Below are 20,179 nucleotides of genomic sequence, written 5' to 3' on the forward strand. Positions count from 1 at the left end.
CTCCCCATTCTGGCACCAGGAAGCTAAAACAGACCTCAAAGCAAGGTTACCCAAACTTACTAAATTGGGCACAATATTTCATACAGTGTAATTTTTTCACAGCAGCAGTTTATTATTTCACAGTAGACATTAACAACAGCCTTGGTGGAGCAGTGGGCTAATGCCTCCTTAAGTAACACCAGCTGCCTGCAATTAGTGCAGGTTCGCATCCCACCAGGCTCAAGGTTGACTCAGCCTTCCATCCTTCCGAGGTAGGTAAAATGAGGACCCAGATTGTTGGGGGCAATTAAGCTGACTTTGTAATAATGCCGCTTGGGGGGGGGTGAAAGCCCTAATAAGCAGGCATATACATAGAATGAAGGCTACTGCTAAGCTTGTAAGCCGCCCTGAGTCTTCGGAGAAGGGCGGGATATAAATGGGATTAAAATAAAAAAATAAAACATCTATAGATTATTCAAAAAAAGACAAATGAACCAGGCCAAAAAAGACTCCAGCACCTCTCCAGTGGTAATCAGCACTCGGATCAGCATTAACTCCAAGGTCAACATCAGACCAACAATCAAGTAAGCAATACCCCAATCAAGAAACTGCCAAAGAGCCAACAGTAAACAGTACAACCAAAGAATCCCTAAGACCGCCCCACCCACCCAGACAGGCAAGACACCAGAATATAAACTGACAGCAAACAGCACTCCTTACTACCGGTAGCACTGATAATGTTACCTAGATAGGGTAATGAAACGTCTGCAAGGAAAACAAGCAAGCTCAGCACCAAGGACCTCTCAGCAGTTTATTGGTGTGGAGTGACATTACTTCCAGCTAATGTGTGCGAGGCAGTGTATGCAGAGATTTCTCTAGCTGTGCTGTTAGCATCTTCAGAAAAGTTCTTAAACAGGATTTAGCAACAGATGTCCTGTCCTTAGTCCCAGTTGCATGTGAAAGTTTAAGCACCTTTAATCCGTGAGTGTACAGAAACTGACATAACCTTTGTGATGTACAAAGTTTAGCTCAACAGTTCTGCCATTCACGCTCAGTTGTTTACAGATTCTAGATAAGAAAACATTCTAATTCCATTTTAAATTGTATTTGATCAAATTCCATTTTAAATTGCTTTTTATCAAATTTTATTAAAATAATTTGTTGCTGGAACTTTGCATTTTGATATGGCCCAAGGGCTAATCAATAAAGACTTATTGTTAAATAAGGAAACAGTGAATGTAGTACTGCAGAAATCTGGACATCCCTCCAGCTGATTTAGTGTTATTTTTTTTTCCTTTTTCTCTTGTTTGTTAACAGTGTTTACCAAGTTGTAAATAAAGCCCCAAAAGCGATTGACTATACAGTTAGTCACGTGAGGACAATTTTCACAAATACTACCATTCTTTTCACCTCTCAGATTGTGATTGTTCGGGCTATTTTCAACAAATAGCTGTTAAGACTGAAAACAAAGCTAATGTAATTTAAACTTAGAAGGCAGGGGAAGGCTACAAAACTCAGTAATTCCTGCTAGCAATTTTAACTGTGAGCAACATTGTTAAGAAATCAAAATTGTATGGAATAACTGAACTGAAGGGCAAGATTTGGAATATATAAACCAATCTCCAACCCCATCCCTCTGATAGAAATGATCAGATCTACACAATAGTAATCACTGCAAATGAGCCCCTGTAGCTGACACTGGAAGAATATCCACAGGTCCGCTGTTTGGTGTTGCTTGTTGCCCTATTTCTCAGCCTTCACAACACATGCTGACTTTAACTCCCAGAATTTTGGTAGGTGAAATCTACAATTCTTATTCAACAATCTGTGTAGAACAATTGTCAGAAGAAAACCTTCTCAGAACAAGTGACATCAGGAACAGAAATTTTCAAACTTCTCAGGTTGAGGAAACTTAGTTTTTCAAAAAAATAAAAAATAAATCCCTGATCAAGAAAGCATTTGCATTTGAGTAACATTTTTTTAATGACAATAACCACTCATGGAACTTCAAGTCTTTCCATAACCCTAAAGTTTCACAGAACAGAGTTTAATAAACCCCGATTGAAGGTATGCAAAATAAAAAAAAAGCTGAAATAGTTTTGTCCTTTGAACTGATGAAACCAAGACTTGAACCATTCAGCCACAGCCACGTAAAATACGTTTCGAATAACGAAGAATGAAAAATGTAAAGAAAATATCATTTTTCCTAACTGTTAGGCAGGAGAAGTTGCTCTGTTATGCTTTTGGAGCATGTGGCTTCTTGTGTAGATGCAAGGAAAAATAGGTTCCCCAAATACCAACATATCCCACGGTGAAAAAAATTGAAACTTGAGTTTGAAACCACACAGCTTGATGTTGCTGAGGTTGAGAAACACTGATCTACTAATTCTAAAGAGCAACACAAGTACTGTTAGTGGGGGAGATTATCTTCTATAGATAAAATAGCCCACAATTATGGAGACACCTGTAACTCTCGTTTTTGGAGAGAATGGAGAAGCCATTTCTGCCTCTAACAATTGCTAAGCACAATGGTTTGTGCTTAAATTGTAAGCCGCCCTGAGTCTTCGGAGAAGGGCGGGATATAAATGGGATTAAAATTAAATAAACACATGCCTTCAAACTGGGGGCATCCAAAAGGAAACATTCTTAAATTTGGGGAAACAAGTTCCCTGTTTTTCTGTTACTGCAAATGGCATGGAGCAGTTCCCCAACCTTTTTGGCTTTGCGGACCGGCGGGGGAAAGGGGATGGTTCCGTGTGCGTGGCGGGAAAGTGCATGTGCACGGCTCCTTTTGCGTGAGCAGCGGGTGCGTGTACATGCTTGCCTGCTGCTTGCACAAATGGGGATGCGTGTGCATGCTCGTCCACCACTTCCACAGCCCAGTTCTGAAAGGCTCAAGGCCCGGTAGTGGGCCGCTGCCCACAGGTTGGGGACCCTCGGCATAGAGCAGCAGGGGTCTTCAAACTTGGCTCTTTTATGACTTGTGGATTTCAACTCCCAGAATTCCTCAGCCAGCTGGGAGTTGAAGTCCCCAAGTCATAAAAGGGCCAAGTTTGAAGAGCCCTGGCACAGATGATAGGGTGCTATACAAGTCTGTTGCATAATTTATTCTAGAAATATATTTTGATAGTAAATAGAAGCACAGAGCAACAGGGAAGACAACCAAATGTATTTAGGGCAAGATTTTTTCTTCCCAACCGAAATAATAAAAAAGTCTCTTGCTACTAGTTGAAGGCTGCGGCACCAACCACGAAAGAAAGAGATTAAGAGTACTAGTTAGTTTTTACTATCTGTGTCTTGAAACGAATGCTTCAGGGAAAGTCAATCACAAGAAACTTGGCCCTGTGGCGTCAAATGAAGCAGATCCATTGCTGCATCTTCCGTTTGCTAGATCTGGACGGAGCACCGGCCTTGACACTTACATATGAGCTGTCTCAAAGGTGCCTTTTCAAAAGGCAACCGTACTGTTTTTTTCCCTTGAGGAAGAAGTTTTGCTTCTCACCCAAGAAGCTTCATCAGTTCTGGCTGGATGGTTGATCTGACAGGATGTTTGGGGGGGTGGGGAAGGATATTACACTGTTTCCCTTGTCTACAACGCAATCCTTTCAGCAGTTCCAAGATTACACACCCATTTCCACTCTGGTTCAGGTGACCTCCAAGTAACCTCGACAGCTTTCAGAGAGAGTAGTAATGACCAGATGACTGCAAAAAAAATATAATCTTTCCATCCATCTACACAAACACCGCATCTTGTCGGAACTAATCTTTTCATTCTCCACCACCACCACCACCACCGGCCAGACAGAACTGATGAAGCTTCTTGGATGAAAAGCAAAACAACTACTTCTTCAAGGGGGAAAAAAAAAACCATTGTCCAATTGCCTTTTGAAAAAACACCTTTGAGACAACCATGGCCTGGATGACTGAGAATCTCCATAGAGTGGGTGTCAAACTCAATTTCATTGAGGGCCGCATCAGCATTATGGTTGCCCTCAGGGGGCCGGGTAGGTGTGGCCTACTGGGTGGGTGTGGCCTACTGGGTGGGTGTGGCCAGAGTGCATACGGCCTACTGGGTGGGCATGGCCAGCTCTACATCGTTCGCATCAAGGGTGCCTATGGGGGCCTGGGCAGGAGTGGGACAGATCTGAGGGTCTCTGGGCCAAGGCAGTGGGGGCCGTTCCCTCACTGTTTCCAGGATGGCTTCGCGGGCCGCATGAAACCACTTCGCAGGCCGGATCTGGCCCCCCGGGCCTTGTGTTTGACATGTCTGCCATAGACATTTCCTATGAGCTATTTTTGCTACCCTCATAAACAAGATCGGGGAAAAAAAGAATTGGGGAAAAAACCCACTATTTTTTTCCTTCCAAGCATAAAAGTTTATTAGAAATATAGATTAATACAAAAATGCAAACAACTCCCCCATCCCACCATGCCTAACAGAACACAACCCCAGGAAGTCCATTCAAACTTGGAATATTGAAGCAGGATTCACAGCCATTTATGTTTTAGCAATCCTTTCTGAGACATCTCCTTTCTGAGCTTTTTGACACATCTTCCCTTCCATTATTTTGTTTCCCCCCCCCTACCTCCGTTACAAGCCTGGTTTTGCTCTTTCTCGCCTGCCATTCCTTTGCAATCGATGGGTTTTCTGGTTGAATCAAAATGGCAACCACAGAACAGGGGTAACTTGATCTCCTCGTCGTTGGATGCGTCCCTTGCTGTGCTAAATCTTGATCAGATGATCCACATCCTCTTCCTAACTCAGGCCCTGAAAGTCTTGACTGTGCGTTGGAAGCAGGATGCGAGGAATGGATGCCACCAATTCTGGGGCCCACCAACATTTTCTTCTTCAGACTGGTGAGCCAAAGGAAAAAAACATCAGGCCAGGAGGCAGTTAGCTGAGGGAGGGTGCTGCGTGGCATCTAGCCCCATGTTCATAAGAACATTTATCTGTGGTTGGGAAGGCAACATAGGATCCCCGGATGATGAAACACCTGTCACTGAAGATCAATAGGTAGGGATGATAGAGAGAATAAAGAGAACCAGGGAAAAAGATTGGAGTGCTTGGGGTGACTTTGGTGCTTGGGGGGAAAAAATTAGACAATTTATGAGTAGTTTGAGGGATAAGTGCTTTGGGGAAGGTGGGAAGGAAAGGACTCCTATAGATACGTTTCTGTAGACTCGGCTCAACACACTTCCTCCTCAAACAGGGCATCCAGTTCAGCCAGTTTTTGCTGTAGCATCTCCTCCAGTTCAGCGGACGGGGGCTGGGCTCGTCTCCCCTTTGCCCTCCGTCCTTTCCGGAGGCGGGGTTTGCGTTGCTTACGGGGAAGGCCCACCTCCCTGAACTCCATTGCCCTCTTCAGCTTGCGTTGGCTGGTGAAGACAAGGGCTCCGTTGCGTTCCAGTGGTACCTCAAATATGGTCTCAAATGACCTGCAAGGAGAAAGAGGAGATGGGACACCAAATTTAAAAAGGGGAAAACCGTCTCTGAGGTTCCCAATAGCGAGACCAGCTTAGGCTGGTAGCTGTCACACAGGAACTGTAAAACTGCTCCCAATATTTAGCAGCATGGTGTGTGTGTGTGTGTGTGTGTGAGTGAGAGAGAAAGAGAGATATGCCAATGTTCACGCAATCGTTAAGTGCAGACCACATTCTGGATGTAAGGCATGGAAGTGCGATGTCATCAGACAATTTTGGCAATCTTCTCAGTGGGTGCACACAAAATCAAGAGCGAAAAAAGGGAAGGGGGATAAAATGTGAAGACAAGGAAAAACACCTCTATCGCAAAGTATTCACTGCTCGTTTGTTAAAAGAACTGCTTGACCCACCCCATGGATGAGAAGATTCTAAAAGGGACATTTACTATGGTGCAGTGGTTCTCAACTTTTTCTTCACCGTGGACCCCCCCCTTTCAATATCTTTTGTGGCCACGGACCAGCAAGACTTAACAAGATTTAAATCATAACATTTCTTCACGCCTTCGCAGACCCCCTGTGACAACATCACAGCCTTTCAGGGGTCTGCGGACCACAGATTGAGAAACCCTCCTATAGAAAATAGCCCAGAAATTCTGCATGACGGCAGTAAATGGGAAGCGTGAGATGAGCCTAGGCTGGCATAGTTATTCAGTGTGGAATTCCATAAGTCCTCCGTGGTCCATCAGCTAGCTAAGTGTGGTTCACTGGTGCATTAGAGTCCAATGCAATTAACATAACGTGCATGTTGCTTCCACAACAGGGAGCAAATGCTAACGCAGTGTTTCTCAACCTCAGCAACTTTTTTTTTTGTAAAAGTTTCATTAATTTTTAAAAATTACAGTCTTTGGAGCTTAGTAAACAACATGTTGTCTGGGTTCAAATATAAATCTGTTCAATACTACACAATAGTATTTTTTCCCTGATCCTCCTTTCTTCTCCATTATTTTTTCCATTTTCCCTTCATTACACCATTACAATTTTTGGTACTGTTAATGTATACAGAGTTAGATATAAGCATCTTCGTCAGGTTTTACTAATATCATACAAGTAATAATATCAATTCCTAAATCAATATCAGTTCATTGAGCAATATCCTGTTTTTCATGCTCCTCTTAAAGTTCAATTTCCCATCAGTATTTGAAATATCTTTATCAGTTATGATTTCCTCAATATTAAGTACATTTCTGTAGCTGAAAGTTTTATCCAAATCAATCCTCCTCTTCATATTTCCCATATCAAAAAAAGGGGGGGGAATGCTATCTCAATTCTAAATCATATCTTTCATTATAACAGTCTAATTATATCTAAAAGACTTTTGTTCTTTTAATCATTCAAAGAAGTATTTAAACATACAATCTCCCCTCTAAAAGGTCAAATCTTCTGTTTTTTAAATCTGTCGCTTTCTTTCTTTGCCAAGTCACTTTCCAAGCCAGGGCAATTGGATTGCCCAGGAATTTTCTTTCTATTTTTGTAAAAATTGCTTGGCACAAGGGAGACAATTTAGGTAGGGTATTTTGGGGGCGGGGGGAATTCCACCTATTTATATTCCTTAAACAACTCCCAGTTCTTTCTCCCTCGATTTCTCTCCGTGATCAACAAGGCACCCCTCCTCTTCATTGCCTCTTTGGGGCGATTTTAGGCCCTTTTTAGGGCCCCCAACAGGGCGAAATCGGGCGCGGAAGGCAGAGCCCTGCCTTCCTACATCCTGTTCCACCGTGATGCAAACCGGAAGTCTCAACTTCAGCAACTTTAAATGTGTGGCTTTCGACTCCCAGAATTTCCCCAGCTGGCATTCTGGAATGAAAGAAGTGTGGGCTTCACTCATGCTGGCCTGGGGGATTTCTGGGAGTTAAAAGTCCACGCATCTTAAAATTGCCGAGGTGGAGAAACTCCGTGCTAAAGCAACACGTAGCTGATACTTCACTAGTGTTCTTTTAACACTGCTCCTCCAAAGCAATTGTCTTCTACCATGAAACAATCCGGTACTTTTATACATGTCAGCTTTCTTCCACGGAGTGCCCTTCAAATCATTTCTCTCGACCTTCCCAGCCAATCTTTGGTTAGAAATTGCCAAAGCATTTCTTTTTTCAAGTGTGTTGACTCTACTTGGCTACTGTGAGTCCTAGATTGAACACAAATGTTGTATTGTGCTTTGCTTAACTACGGTTTGCAGAACTCATATTTTTCCCCCCACAAAGCTGTTGATCCATTAAACCAGAGTGTATAGATGGTCAGGTTCCACCACCTTGTGACTCCACCATGTATCAGCCTGGGCAACCTGGACCAGGGACCATACAAGCCATTAGCCAGCCTTCTCACCTCTTCTCGGTGGGTGTGTGATAGTTCTTGTTCGTGTAAATCTCCTCCAGACTGAACTCCTTCTTGTTCAGCCTGAGAAAGCAGAGAAAGAGAACATATTACCTAGGGATAACTTGGCCAGTAGGGAAAGATATCTGTGAGATAGGAGAATTGTTCTGCAGAAAAAACATTTTCTCACAGGGTATAAAGTTACAGTCTGCTCAATTTTCAGACAAGTTGCTTAGCCTGCCATTCCATTCGATCTTGTCAGGACTGCTCACTGGGCCATACTGTCCAGAGCATCTTTGAAAAATATCTCCGAGGCGAGGTTCCAGGACTCCCTTCTCTTTTAAGTCCTGTTCTTAAAAGTCCTTCGGGAATAGGGCGGTATAGAAATTTAATTAAATAAATAAATAAATGTTCTTCAGCGTTCAAAAAAAAAAAAAAAGGGTGGACTCTGATCCACCACCAGAAGGTGCAAGTCCTAGATCTGTTTCAATGCAATTGAAAAGCAAACGACCCAGCAGCAGAACTTTAACTCTGGGGCAAGGCCCAGCCCTTTCTGCTTACATGCTGCCCCCCCCCCCCCGCGGTTGGGCTCAGGGAGAATCTGGATCCTAAGGTCACAGGCCGCCATTGGGTTCTTTTGAAGCTCACCCCCGTCTTTCTGCAGAAGCATTTTCATTTGGGGCCCGTTCTCCCACTTTGTTTAGGGCATGCTCTCACCTGGCTGGACGGGGAAGGCCCATGGGGGTGAGACTGGCCTGGTGCTTGGCTGGCGTCTTGCGGATTTTTATGCAGGACACTTTCCCTACAGTGTTCTCTTGGGATCCCTGCGGGTTTTAGGGAAATTAAAGTGGGGATAAGAATGGGCGTGACGGGACCCAGCCAATCCCGAGAGAGAGACAGAGAGCGCATCTTAAGCCACCCCCCAACCCCTCACTGCACAGCGCTTCCTCTGTTAGGCCCCACCTCAAACGGTGACTGACCTTCATCTCATCTTCCGAAAGCATCAACCGATGTGATGCATCCGCGCCTGGCCCAACGGCGGGCACCCTTTGCCCACCATCTGGGGAGAGGGAGGGATTCCTGAAAAGACAAAAGAAACCCATCATGTACAGGTCAAAAACAGTCCAGATGTTCTCCCCGTCGGAGAAACCTGCTCATTCGGTTCAGAGGAGGACAGGAAAAGAATTCAAATGAGTCTTTTTTCCTCCTCCTCCTCCCTCAGTTTCCAGCTGTGTTACAATTACAAAAACCCTCATCCTCCGCATGGACAACCAAGAGCTGTGTAGTCCAACACTTCTTATAAGGAAAAGAAAGCAAGCTGGCTGAACAGGAGGACCCATTAAATATGCAGCCCTTCGTGGGAGTTAGTTGTAAGAGAGGTGGAGCAAGGAGGAAAGCGAAAGAAGTAACGAGTCTCCTATGCAGATTCCAGAGCTAGTCAAGAATCGGAAATGCAACTATTTATTTATTGAATTTCTATACCGCCCTTCTCCCGAAGGACTCAGGGCGGTGTATTGAACTATTGATTAACCCAGTCACCTCGTTGCTTTTTAAATACTCAAATGTAAAATTGGAAAATTAATAAAATATTATTAAAAAAAAGAAAACATCCTGTTAACCCTACCACAGTTCTGGGAGTCAGCTGCCCTCTGGCTATTTTCCCCTCCAGCAATACTCTCTTCAGTTTCTGTACTGGGATCCATTCCATCAGCAGCCTCAGCATCATCTGCTATGCCTTAGTCTTAGGGACAAGTGGACCTCAGGGGATCCCGGCCTGGTGTAACCTTGATCTTAAAGAACAGCTTTCCAATCCTCTTGCTCAAAATCATAAAAAGAAGCAGACAATGGCCTCCAATGTATTCTTGGGACTGCAGGTCGTCCTCGACTTACGACCACAACTGAGCCCAAAATGTCGGTGGCTAAGTGAGACAGTCGATAAATGAGTTTTGCCCCGTTTTGCGACCTCCCTTGCCACATCTGTGAAGTGCATCATTGCAGTCGTTAAGTTAGTCGCCCGGCTTCTAAGTGCAGCTGGCTGCCGCGTTGACTTTGCTTGTCGGAATGTCGCAAAAGGGGCATCACGTGAACCCCCCCCCCCCGGGACACTGGGACCGTCATAAATTATGAACCAGCTGCCAAGCGTCTGAATTTGGATCATGTGACCACGGGGATAATGAAATCGGTGCGAGTGTGAAAAATGGTCATAAGACACTTTTCCCAACACTGTTGTAACTTCGCTCACTAAATGAATTGCGGTTAAGTCAAAGATTACCTGTGCACCTCCTTTAGTCCAGGTCATGCTGGCTGGGAATGGAGTCCAAGAATAAGTCACCCCAAATCTCTCAACATAGGAAAGATGCTGTAAAAAGGGGACCCCAACCCCCAGCCCACTACCAGGCCCTGGCCCGTTTGGACCTGGGCCATGGAAGCAGCATGCGAGCAGCTCCATTTGTGCAAGCAGCATGGGTGTGTGCCCATCATTCACGCAAATGGAGCCCCCCACCCCGTGTGCTCGCCTGCTGCTCGCATGTTAACCATTCCCTCTCCCTCCCCAACCCTGCCGGTCCACAAAGCCAGAAAGGTTGGGGATCGCTGCTATAGAAAGATCCAGCCTTTCCACGGGGAGGGATCAAGGATCCTGTTCCCTTCTTGCCCTTCCTTTCAACCAGCAGCCAGGAGGTGAAGCGTTATGCTTCTGCCTTCAGGATTACTCTCGCCTTCTTGGGGTGGGGTAACATACATCTTTGGGGAACAGGGAAGGAAAAAGCTTTTACCTGGAATGCGCCGGGTCAGGTTCGTGACAGCAGGATGGCGCGAGGGAAGAGCAGGAGGACGGATCACAGTGGGCAGTGTGGACCAAGGGTCTTGGCAAGAGGCGGGCAGGGGGAGTGCTGAAGGGGTACACTTCCTTACGCAGGCAGGGCAACGTGGGACGGTCCAGTTCTCGGGATACTTCCAGACTGCAAACCGTGTGTCGGCGTTGCCGCAGCTGCGGCGAGGGAGAAAGCACCAAAGAGACATTTTGCCAAGAGCGGGCTCTAGGAAAATCAGGGCAGGAGTAGCTACGTCCAAGGCGGGGCTGCAAAGCTGGCTCTCCTTGGCTCAAGCGCCACTGGTGGATGGGGGGTCTCCCGCTCACCACCAGGCGGTTCGCTTCTTCCTTCTCCTCCTCGCGGCAAGAGCTCCTCTTGCGGGGACGCGGCTCAGAAATGGCAATTTTCACCTCGATCTTGACTCCTGGGCGAGGAGGGGTGGCTGGCGGAGTTGCGGCCGCTTCGTCCACACTTGCTGGAGGACGCGGGGACGGGGACGGAGACGCCTCAGCAGGCGGCAGGGATGGTTTGGATGGGCTGAAGAAGATGTCGGCAAAGGCTTCAAGTTTCGAACGCATGCTTTGGAAGACTGGGGCCAGGCCCCAAGGCCTGAAGCGGGGGACCAAAGACGGACGCAAGAGAGTCAAAGCCGAGGTAAGGCTGGATGCTTGAGAGGACGGACCTGATGGAAGGGGAAAGAAAAAGCTGTTGCACAGGAAGCGGGTCATAGAGGAAAAGCAGAAGTATCTTGAGGGCCATTTACACGAGATGTTCAAACACTGTTCCTCTTTTCTTGCTCGCTCTCTCTGCTGCATAGCAATATTGCTAAATAGTTACAAGGGCATAGTAGTTCGGCTTCATTTTCATCCTCAACATTTGTGTCTCTCATGCTAGCTAGTATCTCAAGACTAATAAATAAAGGGAAGAGGAGGCATTCTCATCACCGATCAAGATAGAAAAGAATTCCTTTTCCCCTTACATTAGTATTTCTTAACCGTGGCGGGCTGGGGAATTCTGGGAATTGGAGTCCACACGATTTAAGTCGCCACGGTTAAAAAATATTGCCAAATACTTTGGTGTGTTGGCCATGCAGCCCTTGGCCACAGGAAGGGCGATCGCTTTTGCTATCGGTATTTAGGTGTAACGTGTACTGTGCGTGCTGCCAGGTGACTTTTTTTTAGTTCAGAGCTCCACCAACCTGTGCAGTGCTCCTGGTCACGTAGATCTGAAGGCACCGACTTTCCTAAGCTTGACGACTGACGAGGCAATTCTCGCTGATCACTCCTGAGCAAGAGCAGAAAGAGTGTGAAGCGATGGGCAATCATTTTCGCTCTTCAGTTTAATGATGTGCCGGAACAGCCTAAGACTCCCACTCTGGAGGATGTTTGGCAATCGCGGTACCTGGAAGGCTAACACACCTGGAGGGCAGCCCGTGAAGGAAAGCAACTCTCGAGATCTGTTTGGCCGCACAACCGTAATCCTGGTGAAGGGAGGAGGACGGTTTAGTCATTCCTCTACCCTAAAGTGGAAATGCTCACCTGCAAGGGGGTGGAAAGTTCCTCAGAAGCTCCTTGCCAGTGCTGGCATCCTGCCGGCGAGAGAAGAGGTCTGAACCAAAAGGTGGCCACCTTTCCCTGACCCCCACCAGGTGAAAGGTTTGCCCCCGTGTCGCATTCCCCAAGGTGATTTCCCCGCAGTAAACTCACCTGGGCTTGGTTCAACTGAGAGTCCTCCAAAGCAGGGATCGGCCGATGAGCCTCCTCTCCTGGGCTGGCCCCTGTTTCCTCTCTCCCGTTTATTATAGGGACTCTGTTCTGCAGGCGCTGCCTCTTGGCTTGCAGGCGCTCCGAATCATGGCAGTGAGGGGGGCAGAGTCTTTGGTCCCTCAACGGCCAGCCAACTGTGTGAGCCAACTGCTCCGGAGGTCCTTGGCAGGGCTGGCAACCTACCTTAGGGAGAAGCGATCTGGGGGAAGCAAGACAAGACAGGTAGCTGCCGATATCCACAAACCACACTTGTCAACATTTTGCCTCCTGGCTCCTTGGCTCACCTGCACACAGCGCTATCCTGTCCGTTTCCTGACCAGGAAACTTTGGCCTCATTCTCCCATGTCAGCTGGAGGGGTTTTGAGGAAGGAAACAAGGCAGCCCTTTCTGAAAGGGAGCATCTTTGTGGAATCTCCTGAACGGAAAGAGAGAGAGTCCAACTTTCAAGCAACTTTCTGAACATCGGTTAAGAAGCCTCTTTCCCTCATCCCACAAGCCAGTCGTGCGTTTGCTTCAAAAGAGAAATTCTCCCCTTGGGTAAAAAAGATAAAACTAGTCTCTTGCCTGCTGTGCCGGGCAGAACCACAGATCATACGATTGACTCCCCTGATTTGGTTATACAAAACATGGCACTTGAACAATTTCCTGCACTCTGAGACCCTCTAAGCTGGGGAGAGACATTTAGGCTGCGAAATCTACCCATCTGTTCTGTGCAAGTGTCCCAATTTCAGAACAGAAGGTTTGTGAAGAGCTTTGGAGAGACAAGATTGTAAGAAGTGTCCTTTTTCCTGTCGCATTCTGCCCCACCATCATAGGTCAGTACTAAAGACGTTAATAATTCAACCCAAAAAAACGCATGTCAGGTTATATCATCGTCATCCCGCAAATGGTTAGAAACAGGAAAAATAAACTTGTAGATTTGAAAAGAATTCTAAACATAAAACAACTTGGATGAATCAAAAGGTCTCTGCTTAATAAGAAAGCCTCAAGCCTGAAACAATCCCAGACAGCTTTCTGGGTCATCTGGTATGGGAAGTGACATCTGTAAAAATGACATTTTTAAAGTTGGGGTTTTTATTCTTTATTTATTAAGCAAATTTATATAGCTGCCCGACTCACGCCTAGATGATTCCAGGTGGCTGTATCATGTTTCGATTCACGCATTTCATTTGTATTCAATGAGCACCAGCTTATCACCACAGAACACCCAGTCCCAGCTAGTAGTGAGGGAAACTGCCATCTTCCTATGCAAAGCCTGGGAGGTACATCATCCATTCAGCCTGGCAGCCGATCCCAGAAACCCCCTTAACATTCACTCGGGGGTTTTACAGCATCCTTACAGGCACTTGGGCTGTGGAAAAGTCTTCCAGATCAACAGCCAACACCTTTCGCTCTTCCTTCTCCATGGGAGACGCCACGTGCCACAGGGTCTCTCCCATCCCATCGCAAGCACCCCTGCCCTCTGCCGCCGTGAGCGGGGGGCCTTGTTGGAGCCGCTGCCTCTTCTTGGGTGACCACCTTTCATCCTCACATAAGGCGGGTGAAGTTCTTCTGCCTCTCTCCAGAGGCTCCAGAAGACGTACAGGGGTTCTCTCCTCCTCAGATCCAGGCCTGCAAAAGGATACAGAGAGAAAGTCTCAAAAGGACAGCCTGATTCCTCCTCCTCCTCCTCTTCCTCCTCCTCCTCCTCCTCCTCCTCCCTTTCTTCCCACTTCGAATTCCTGCACAAAAGACGTGGCAATCTCTCACCTGAATATGACTTTCCGCCGCCTGGCTATCCTCTCAAAAGTGGATAATGGCAAAGGATCTCCAACAGAGGTTCCTTCAAGAAGGGTGCATTCCATGGCTGGATTCAGACCCGACGCCTTTTTTTTGGGGGGGGGGGTGTCAGGGATTGGGAAGCCCCTCCATTTTTCCACCAGAACCTCACTTCTCACCTCTCTGTAGAGTGAGTTAGGAGAGAAACCAAATGAATACATGTTTACTTATTTCATACACACACACACACACACACACACATATATATATATATATATATATATATATATATATATATATATATATATATACATACATACATACATACATACACATAAGGCTTTTCCTCTGCGTTTTGAAATAATTGGCAATGAGAAAAACTATACTTCATTTAAAAATATCCCCAAATCAAGGTAAGAACAATGGCAGAGTAAATGGCTGGGAAATGCAACATTATTATTTTTTTTAAAAAAAGATGGATTTTGTATGGCTAAAAGATAGCAAATTTGAGGCTTGGTATGCCCCAAAGGAATTCTACTCATTTTGTTGTAGTGAACTACTATAAGTATTTCTCAAGGAAATAACAATCACAGAAGCCTTTTTTTAAAAAAAAGGAAAAGAATGATAAAAAGTGATCACGTTAAATAAGTTTGGTAGCGTCAAAATGCTGAGGAATTTGAAATAGCCCAAAATACACTACTAACTAAAGACATGTTCATAAGGCACCCAACCAACATAACAGAGCCTCTTTAAAGAAGGATATTCAGTGGAAGTAATTAAAACTGTTTTTCAATCTTGGCAGCTTTACGTTTTGTGGGCTTCAATTCCCAGAATTCTGCAAATTGCAGTCCACACCTCTCAAAGTTGCCAAATTTGCCAGTGTTGAGAAACAATCAAACTGTTATGCATCCATAGTTAATAGGTCTGTTATTTATTTATTTATTTATTTTTATTTTTATTACATTTATATCCCGCCCTTCTCCGAAGACTCCCCCACCTTCTTCAATTTGGAATTTTAATCGTTTAATTTTTTTTAAAAAAAATCATTTTTAATCATCTTGGAATCAAAATGCATTTATTTAAAAGATATTCCACCCTCCACCAGTTTCTATTCTCATAAACTATTAACCGATCTGAGTATCCTAAAAAAAACAAGAGAAGGAATTCATTTTTACTAAGAAAATAAAAATAAGCTACACTTCAATGGAAGTGACTTACTTCCTGTTTTTTGACAGCAGATCAAGTGTGTGTGGTGGGGCCTGCTTTCCTAAGAACGATGGCAAACCCTGCTCTCATGTTTGAAAGATCTGCTATTTTAAATAAATTATTTTTCTAAACCAGGGTTCTCTACCTTGGTAACTTTTAGATGTGTGGTCTTCAACTCTAAGAATTCCTAGGAATTGGAACCCACACATCTTAGGAGCTGCCACGGTTGAGAAAAAAAAATGTTCTAAATGGTGCTGCACAATACACGGAGGTAAGTGAGGAAGTGGGATTATGCCTCAGAGAAGCTAATTATGAATCATTAGCAATCATCTAATTAGTATGCTGCTGAGACCCATTCTTCCTCCCACAGCAGTTTTCCAGAATAAGGCAAAGTTAAATTCAGATAGTGCTGGGAAGCTTTCCCAGCATGCCAGAATGTTCCTCTATACCAGGGGTCTTCAAACTTGGCCCTTTTATGACTTGTGGACTTCAACTCCCAGAATTCCTCAGCCAGGCACACTGGCTGAGGTATTATGGGAGTTGAAGTCCACAAGTCATAAAAGGGCCAAGTTTGAAGATCCCTGCTCTATACAGTCTCTCTCTCTCTCTCTCTCTCTCTCTCTCTCTCTCTCTCTCTCTCTCTCTCTCTCTCGTGTGTGTGTGTGTGTGTGTGTGTATTTGACTCTTGGTGACTGCTGGACTAGTCTCAGCAGTGTTTTTGGCAAGATATTTGGAAGTGGTTTGGCATTGTCCACTTTCTAGGGCTGAGTGATTGGCCCAAAATTATCCGGCTGACTTTGTGCCTGAATGGGACTAGAACTCACAATCTCCCAGATTCTAGCCCGGTGGCTTCTGGTCTGTTGCCTTAGCTACTACATCATACTTACTGCCCTATATAATGGGATACTGGCACTGTACTTACCAGGACAGAACTCATACCCCCCATCACCACCATCACTCCACATCTTTTAACAACAGCAATACTCATGATAGGCTAACATGTACAAGTCAATTTGAGTCATCCAAAATTGTCAATTTTACCACCACCATTCAAAAAAACACAAAATAGTACATCAGCTTTCAGGTTCCTTAGACTTCCAAGCAAGATGCCAGAAAAAGCAATTTTTCTTTTGCATCAGCCTTTTCCCACCAAGCTGACAGATGACAAATTCCTGTGAAGTGAAAAGCTTTCACACACTTTCCTACGCTGGGGGTTTACTTAATAAAATATTTAAGAACAGACTTTTTTTCCCCCTTACATGATTTTCCCTCTTTTTCTTAAGGTTGCTCCTCATTATTGATAAAGAGGGGGTTTTGCAAATATCACAAAAGTTAAATGTTGTCAGTGTGTGTGTGTGGGGGGGAGAGAAACAACAAAGGCCAAATCATGGGACAGGACAGAAATTTGGACAGTTTTTAATATTTTGTTGTTATGTATATGTAGGGGTGTGGGTCTATACATATGTTGTGTGTAGTATGTTTTTTTGGGGGGGTGTCATGTATGTGTCTCACTCTGATAGCGGGCAACTAAATTTCATTTTTGATGTGCGCCATTGTGCCCACAGTACAAAATGACAATAAAGATTATCTTATCTTATCTAAATCAAGATAACTCACATCAGTGAGTCTTGCCAGTCTGAAATTAGAGGCCAAGAAGAGTGCCAGTTTTGCCAAGATGATAATTTTAGGAAATGTCCATCCTGTTTTTGCTAGAGAGCCTCCACTTAGCAAGGAAGCAACTATTATTCCAACATCTCTCCCATCCCATTCTTCGTCTAAGGCAGGGGTAGGCAACCTCGGCTCTTTTATGACTCATGGACTTCAACTCCCAGAATTCCTGAGTCAGCATAGCTGAGAGGAAAAGCAGAGGTTTCCAAGCTGAGCCATGTTGGCTCAGGAATTCTGGGAGTTGAAGTCCACGAGTCGTAAAAGAGCCAAGCTTGCCTATCCCCTGCCCCAGGGGCTAGGGCTCGAAGCAGCTTTAACCTCGGGCGACATATAGGCACTCCCTCAAGCGCAGCGTGGAAGCGATCCCGCAGAAAAGGCGTTTCGAACTTTTAAAAACGGGAGGGCGGGGATTTCCATTCCCAAAATTCTCCAGCCCGCCTGGCTCTGGGCGAGTGTGACGTCCGCCCAAGTTTGAAAAACACCGGGCTAGGGCTCACGCAAAGCCGAAGGTCGTTTTGCAGCTTTGGGGTACCTTCCGACCCAAGTTGATATCAGACAGACAGACAGACAGACAGACAGACAGACAGACAGACAGACAGACACACACACACACAAAGACCACACGCGCGCGCAGCCCCCCCCACTTCTTCGCCCTACATAGAAGAAGCCGCGCAGCCGCTCCCGCGCTGACGGTCGCCAAGGGAACGAGCCGAAGATGCCCAGCTGCCAACGTTAACGGCAGGAGCGCTGCTTCGGTTCTCACAACGACTCTTCCCGGGGGCGCCCCGGCATCCGCCAGGCAGACCCGTCGAGCGCCCCTCTCCCCCCCCCCACATGCTCCGCGGGGGAATCTCACCTCCATCCTCCGCAGGGAAGAGACAGCAGTCACGTCGCGAAATAGACGACAACGGGGGGGGGAGAAACACGACCCCCCCCACACACACTTTCTCCGCTTACCAGCTTTTCCTCCTCCCTCAGCCCTTCTTTTCTTATCACCTTCACGGCCCGGCCCGGTCGGATCTTGCTCCAGATCCAGCCCGTCCAATAGCGGCCCGCCTTGCTTCCTTGCAGCAGCCAATGGCTTCCTGTTTTTTTACTCCGGTGGCGGCTCAAGAATCGCCATCATTACTTAGGGCGAAAGTGGTGGGCAAATCTGTAGTCAAGGCCTGTATGTGGCGCCGAAGAGCCCGGTCGGGAAGGGCGGGTTGGTTTTGGTGCTTGGGGGTTCAGGAGGCGTGTCTTTAGAGAGAGAATGGGCGGTTTTTAAACCTAGTAAAGCCTTTAAAGAACCCGTTTCAATTTAGTTCCATTTCCCACTATCCCCTCGAAACTGATTTCCCGTCTACCAAAAGGTTATTGAAAAATATATCTTATCTTGTCCCGAATTTCCTCCATTTTTTTTAAAGGGTCCACGCTTCGGTGACGTCACTGCCTCACCGTCAGCGCCCCGTTCGGCTCCAGAGGCCTCTGTTTTTATTATTATTAACAGGATCAACCTCGTCAGTTCCGACTCAACGGTCAAAACGGGGCGAAAAAATGAAACTAGACATTGCGTTGCAAGAAAAACATTATAACCGCTCTCTTGGTTCGAGTCAACGGAGTGTTGAAGTCAATAAGGCCGAACATTTTGGGTGTGGGCAAGAAAAGGGAGGCTCTCAAAATAAGGCACCCCCTCTAAAATCGGTAGCCATTTTGGAATAAGGCAGATTTTAGATGGCGCCGTTTAGGGCGCCGCCATTTGAGGGGAGGGCCAAAGATTTAAAGACCCGGTACTTTCTCCATCTCTTTACTCTTTGGAAAGGCGTTTTTGTTTCCGTTGCTGTTTCTGAACCAGATTACTCTGTTCTGGGGTGAAAGCTTGATTTGAAAGCAGATTTAAAAAAACGCCTGAGCCGATGGGAGAAAACTTAAGGATGTGGGGGAGGAGTTGGATCTTCAATGGTATATGATTAAAAATAATCATAAATATGTACATCTGACTCATATTCTCTTCAATACTACATCATAATTTGCACCGTTCTGAAAAAAAGAAATGGGGCAGGAGGTTTGTACAAGGGGTCTGGATGACTGTCCGACATACTTTCTGGGTTCCAGTGCTGAGCAGGGGGTTAGACTAGATGACCATTGAGATCCCTTCCAATTCAACATCCTGTTTCTTTGTAGATAGATGTGCTTTTGAACACATGATCCTTGACTTACGACCACAATTGAGCCCAACATTTCTGTTAGGTGAGGTATTTGTTAAGTGAGTTTTGCCCCATTGGACTTTTTTTGCCACAGTTAAATGAATCACTGCACTTAGTAACATGGTTGCTAAGCAAATCTGGCTCCCCCATTGATTTTGCTTGCAAAAGGTGATCACATGATCTTGGGACATAGCAACAGTCATAAGTATGAACCAATTGCCAAGCATCTGAATTTTGATCACATTATCATGGGACTGCTGCTACAAAGGTCGTAAGGGTGAAAAATGGTTGTAAGTCATTTTTTTAAAGTGCTGTTGTAACTTTTAACAGTCACTAAATCAAGTTGAGGATTACAAGTTCTTGATTTACAGTCACAATTGAGACCAAAATTTCTGTTGCTAAGCTAGAAAGTTAAATGTGTTTTGCCCTAATTAATAACACAGTTAAGTGAATCTGGCTTTCCCACTGACTTAACTTTTTTGACCATACTCTATGAGCACCTTTGCATTGGGAACACACAGTGTTTTGTTACACAAAGTGTTTCAAAAGCCTGTTACTTACAACAACGGTAAATAGCATTTACTTCTCAGCTGTAGGTTTCTCTTCAAGATGCCCTCTCTGGATCACTATTGTATAGTGATTATTCAAAGAGTATCCTTAAGACATGTGAACTTCAACTCCCAGAATTCCCGTCAACACGCTGAGAGTTGAAACCCACACGTCTGAAAGCTGCTGAGTTTGAGAAACACTGTACTAGAGGCATGAAACCTGTTATCTGCGGAGCAAATGGAAACAGTCCCTTCATAGTGCGGTTTTTCAAAACACTCTCGTCTCTGCCTGAAGCGGTGTGGAACTTCAACCGTGGGAATCAAAGAGTCCAGCCTGACTCCATGCAGGGAACTTCCAGGGCAGCCTTTCTCTGCGCCAATCCCTTGCTTCTTTCCCGACCTTCCTTATGATTTAATCTTATGATTTAGGATTACCTTATGATTTATGACGATTGTATTTTATGATCA

The 20,179-nt window shown here is 45.5% G+C and overlaps 1 protein-coding gene across 3 annotated transcripts; it reads right to left on the reverse strand.

Annotated features, from left to right (window-relative positions):
* Nucleotides 1-4,559: 4,559 nt before the first annotated feature.
* LOC308677510 (proline-rich protein 14-like) lies at nt 4,560-18,141 on the reverse strand. Of its 3 annotated transcripts, none has more exons than XM_081343967.1 (12): nt 17,935-18,141; nt 14,095-14,286; nt 13,686-13,956; nt 12,630-12,760; nt 12,286-12,544; nt 12,118-12,167; nt 11,778-11,863; nt 10,541-11,261; nt 8,747-8,846; nt 8,484-8,590; nt 7,779-7,850; nt 4,560-5,415 (listed from the first exon to the last, which is right to left on the reverse strand). In XM_081343967.1, exons 2-12 carry the CDS (start codon nt 14,187-14,189, stop codon nt 5,166-5,168), a joined length of 2,142 nt encoding a protein of 713 aa, XP_081200093.1. In that variant the 5' UTR covers nt 14,190-14,286; nt 17,935-18,141; the 3' UTR covers nt 4,560-5,165. The 3 variants fall into 3 exon arrangements, with proteins under 3 accessions (XP_081200093.1, XP_081200092.1, XP_081200094.1); XM_081343966.1 differs by having other exon boundaries at nt 17,834-18,077; XM_081343968.1 differs by lacking the exon at nt 8,484-8,590 and having other exon boundaries at nt 5,286-5,415; nt 17,834-18,077.
* Nucleotides 18,142-20,179: the final 2,038 nt, after the last annotated feature.

The sequence above is a fragment of the Vipera berus genome (assembly GCF_964194415.1).
Source record: "Vipera berus genome assembly, chromosome: Z".
NCBI classification, from domain to species: domain Eukaryota; kingdom Metazoa; phylum Chordata; class Lepidosauria; order Squamata; family Viperidae; genus Vipera; species Vipera berus.